This window comes from Notothenia coriiceps, unplaced genomic scaffold (genome assembly GCF_000735185.1).
Source record: "Notothenia coriiceps isolate Sejong01 unplaced genomic scaffold, NC01 NC01_scaffold00037458, whole genome shotgun sequence".
NCBI classification, from domain to species: domain Eukaryota; kingdom Metazoa; phylum Chordata; class Actinopteri; order Perciformes; family Nototheniidae; genus Notothenia; species Notothenia coriiceps.
In genome coordinates, this window is record NW_011370159.1 from 1 (window position 1) to 3,886 (window position 3,886).

Sequence of the window (3,886 nt, forward strand, 5' to 3'; positions counted from 1 at the left end):
CTAGAATAACATGTTTTACAGGAAGTAATTCACTGTTCTTTATAAAAGTAAATAAGTGACCTTGAAAGCCATTTCTCCCTCATCTGTTATCTGCTCTGTCTTCAGTCAGAGAGCTCAGCACGCCTTGCTTCTCCCAACACTCCCTTTAACTCTGCATCATAAATCTGAATCTAATCCAGCAACTTCCTTTGGGATGTTTCATTGTAGTTCATCTCTCGGATTACTGTAGTTGTTGTTACTTTATTTTACAATTCTAAGCATGAAGCATTGTCCCAGCTGAAGCTGAGCCGCCTCTGTTCTCTGAGAAAACTCTGAAACACGTTTAAAACATTTAAAGCTCACAGAGAGCGAGAGCTTTTGGAACAGCGTGATTTGAGTTCTGTGTGCTTAATGGCATTGGTGGAACATAGATTCAGATAAGTAGAAGTACTAATACCACACTGAACACAAATATAAACGCAACACTTTTGTTTTTGCTCCCATTTTTCATGAGATGAACTCAAAGATCTAAAACATTTTTTATTTACACAAAAGCAAGCACTGATGTTATATCTTTATATTTAAGGCCAAGCTCAAAGTAAAATCGATGAACCGCTCCATTGTTGTGGTTTCTGTGTTGCCGAACTGACCAGGAAGTACATTGAGCTAAATGAAAAGTATTGCGATATCTCTCCATGTCCCCTAGGGGGCTCCGTACAATATGAACAAAATGTGACCAAAATGTAATAACCATATATAAATACTTGCATATATTTTACACAATACATCTGATCATTGTGTTCTCTCTTTCTCTGCAGCACCGGTGTTGGAGGAGGCAGCAGCACCTGAATGTAAGAACCACAAAACACTTTTAATCTTCCCTTTTTTCCCCTTCATGATTGTCATGGCAAGAAATATGGTACAATTAAAAAGAAGATTAAATAAAAGTCAAACACCTCTCTCGAAATATCCTGCCATATAGAGTTTGAGGAAAATGAGTAAAAGCATGACTTGTTGGAAGCCCCACAGCAGTATGTTTGCATGTTAGGCTAATAACTATAACCTGCTAGCTCTTACTCCCCTGCTAACTGTTCTGTGAACACATGAGGTCCACGCAGACTGAAGCTGGTGTCAGTGGAGCAGCTGTGTGTGCAGCAGGCTGAACAGAGTGTGTTTCAGTCAGTGAAAGCTCTCTCTTCTCTGTGTGTCTGCAGCTCGCTTTAACTACTGTCCTGACGGCTGGTACAGCCACAACTCTCGCTGCTTCATCGTCAGCAACACAGCCAGCACCTGGTTCAGTGCTGAGGTAACACTACTGCAACACTTCACTGTGTTATCGAGAGCAGGCAGACACATTGAACTTGTATGAGGCTTTAAAAGTAGATCTGTGTTGTTCCTGTCATCTTTCATATCCATTCCATTCTTTAAGGAAGTAAATGAAGACATTAAATCACACAGCTGTTTATCTGCATGTCCACAAAGAACCCTATGTGCCCCCTCTGTCCCACAGGAGCACTGCACCGGCCTGGGGGCCCACCTGGCCTCGGCCACCAACCCCAGAGAGTACGCTTTCCTGCAGGAGATCACAAAGAGATCCGGTCTGAGCAACGCATGGCTGGGAGGCTTCAGGCTGCAGGTCTGTTTTTTAGAAAGAGATACCAGCAGCTAGTCCAGGACCTGGTCTAGAGGGGGTCCTAGAGAACAGCAGAACAGATAAAGAGACTGCAACAACACCTCCTTACAGCCATGCTCTTTGTGTTTCAGAGCCGCTGGATGTGGATTGATAGTCAGGGCTTATACTACACCAACTGGTACTCCCAGTCCTCCTCCAGCAGCTACCCCTGCATGTACTTAACCACCAGCAGTAAGTACACCTGTTTGATCTGACTGGTTACATAGTATAAAACCTACTTGTAAATGTTGCTATTGTGTTAATTAGGTTTAATTAACTGTATGTTAAGGTGGTGCCTGGCTCTTTGTTCAAAAAGGGCAGCCTCATCAAATAATGTAAAATATGAATGCTGTGATATTGTAATATTTGTCTGTCCAGCTGGGAATGTATATATCAATAGAGTTGTGAGAGATGTGTATGTTGTACCTGGGTTCCTGCATTGTTTTCACAGAGTAGATATCTGTATTTATGTGTCCTGATAGGAGACAATGCCAAGATCATAGCGAGCATGACATTCTTTTTGTCCTTCCTGCTGATTAACTCTGGATAGGAAAAACAAGTGATATAACAGTGAACATTGTGGTGCATCTCTTGTTAAATAACATATTTATTGAACACTTTTGTTTTTCCTTAACTTTTCAGATGGTTGGTGTAACACCCAGTGCACCAGTAGCCTGCGCTTCATCTGCTCCAAGAATCCTTTCACCTGTTAACTTACAGGCTGAACATGTGGGCTCTGTTTCTGTTTGAAGCCAACCCATATCTTACTGAATGTATCATTGTGTATTCTTCACTGTTCTTTGATAAAAACCAGTAAGAATGGGATATTGTGTGATCTTTATTTTAGTGCTTGGTTTAAATGTTGTTGAAGATGAATGGTTATTAATCTCAGAGTAAGTGGACTCAACAGTCCTGGGTCACAGATAGAAATGTAACAAAACAATTCAAATAATGTCCTGTGAACCATCTCAGAATGAATGCTATGACCCTGATTTAGGTGCTATACAAAGTATGATAAATCACAAGGAGCTAATGGCTGTGAAACATACAGATCACAAAGGTCAGAAGTGGAGCTTGAAGCTGTTCCTCTGTGGGTATTGTGTAGACAGCTGTGTAACCTGTCTCAGGTTATCCCAGGGTGCATCCCAAGTCTCTTAAAAAATGTTCCCATTATTATCTTAGATGTTTATATACGCCTGAAACCATTGCCCTCCCATTGGCAAGTCTTTATCCAGATGTTAAAGGAAACCTTTATTGGTACCTTTTCACGTTATTTTGTGATAATACATTTTAATAACAAACACGACAGGAAAGAAGAAGAATTTAGATTGAATTTGTTATAATTTTGGAAATATGGAATTCCATCCATCTTCTCCCGCTTATCCGTGGTCGGGTCTCGGAGGTAGCAGTTTTACGACAAACTGTGACTTTTTTGACATGGAAATGATTTGTTAAGATTGACAAACATCATATGTGTAAATCATGGCACAATTCAAACGGGATCGAAAGATACGTTTTCTCTCTCCATTGACTTCAATACATCATTTTTCAGAAATAAGGTCCCATGGACCGGAAGTAGACGGGCGTGACTTCGCCTCTCTATAGGTACCATGGCTCTGGTCCAATGGGTCAAAAAAAAGAGTTCCTACGTATCTGCCTTATATTGTTTCATGCCGACTTGTAATTGGAATGAAAATCTTAAAAAAAGACAAATATTTGTATTTAAAATGAATTATTTCACACGTTAACCTTCAGAGACTGATTACAAGGTATTTGTTTCTTTCTCCTCACAAAGTAAATTATCACAATATAACACAAAGTTAACTTTTTAAACCCAGACTCAAACACAAACATTTGGACAATGACACAAGAAGTCTGTTTCAGTTTCATTGCATGTATTGTATTAAATATGCAACTCATGACAATGATAAGGTCAATTATCTTTTGATTCAATGTTTCATGTCTTGTCTTGAATTATTCCTAAAACAATAGCTGTAATTCATAACGTTGACCAGCAGATGGCGACATTTAGACTCCATCAAACCCTTAGAAATACTAAATATATGGCACTGTGTACAGAGGGTGCTGTTAGCTGCACAGATTGTAAAGTCCCTGGAGGTATATTAACATTTTTAAATATAGGGCTAACTAAATATTTTGGATGATAGTTTTAACAAACATGGAATCCTTTAGCAGTCTCCTATTTGTGTGATCATTGACAATGTTTTTTTTGTC

General features: G+C 39.5%; 1 protein-coding gene across 1 annotated transcript; it reads left to right on the plus strand.

The window, feature by feature from the left end:
• Positions 1-797: 797 nt before the first annotated feature.
• Positions 798-2,437, plus strand: LOC104967547 (ladderlectin-like; the record flags this gene model as incomplete). The annotated part of the gene is made up of 5 exons (XM_010797036.1): positions 798-830; positions 1,194-1,285; positions 1,490-1,615; positions 1,744-1,843; positions 2,294-2,437. Coding segments are annotated over 5 exons (422 nt in total), but the record flags the coding sequence as incomplete, so codon positions are not given.
• Between the last annotated feature and the right edge of the window lie 1,449 nt (positions 2,438-3,886).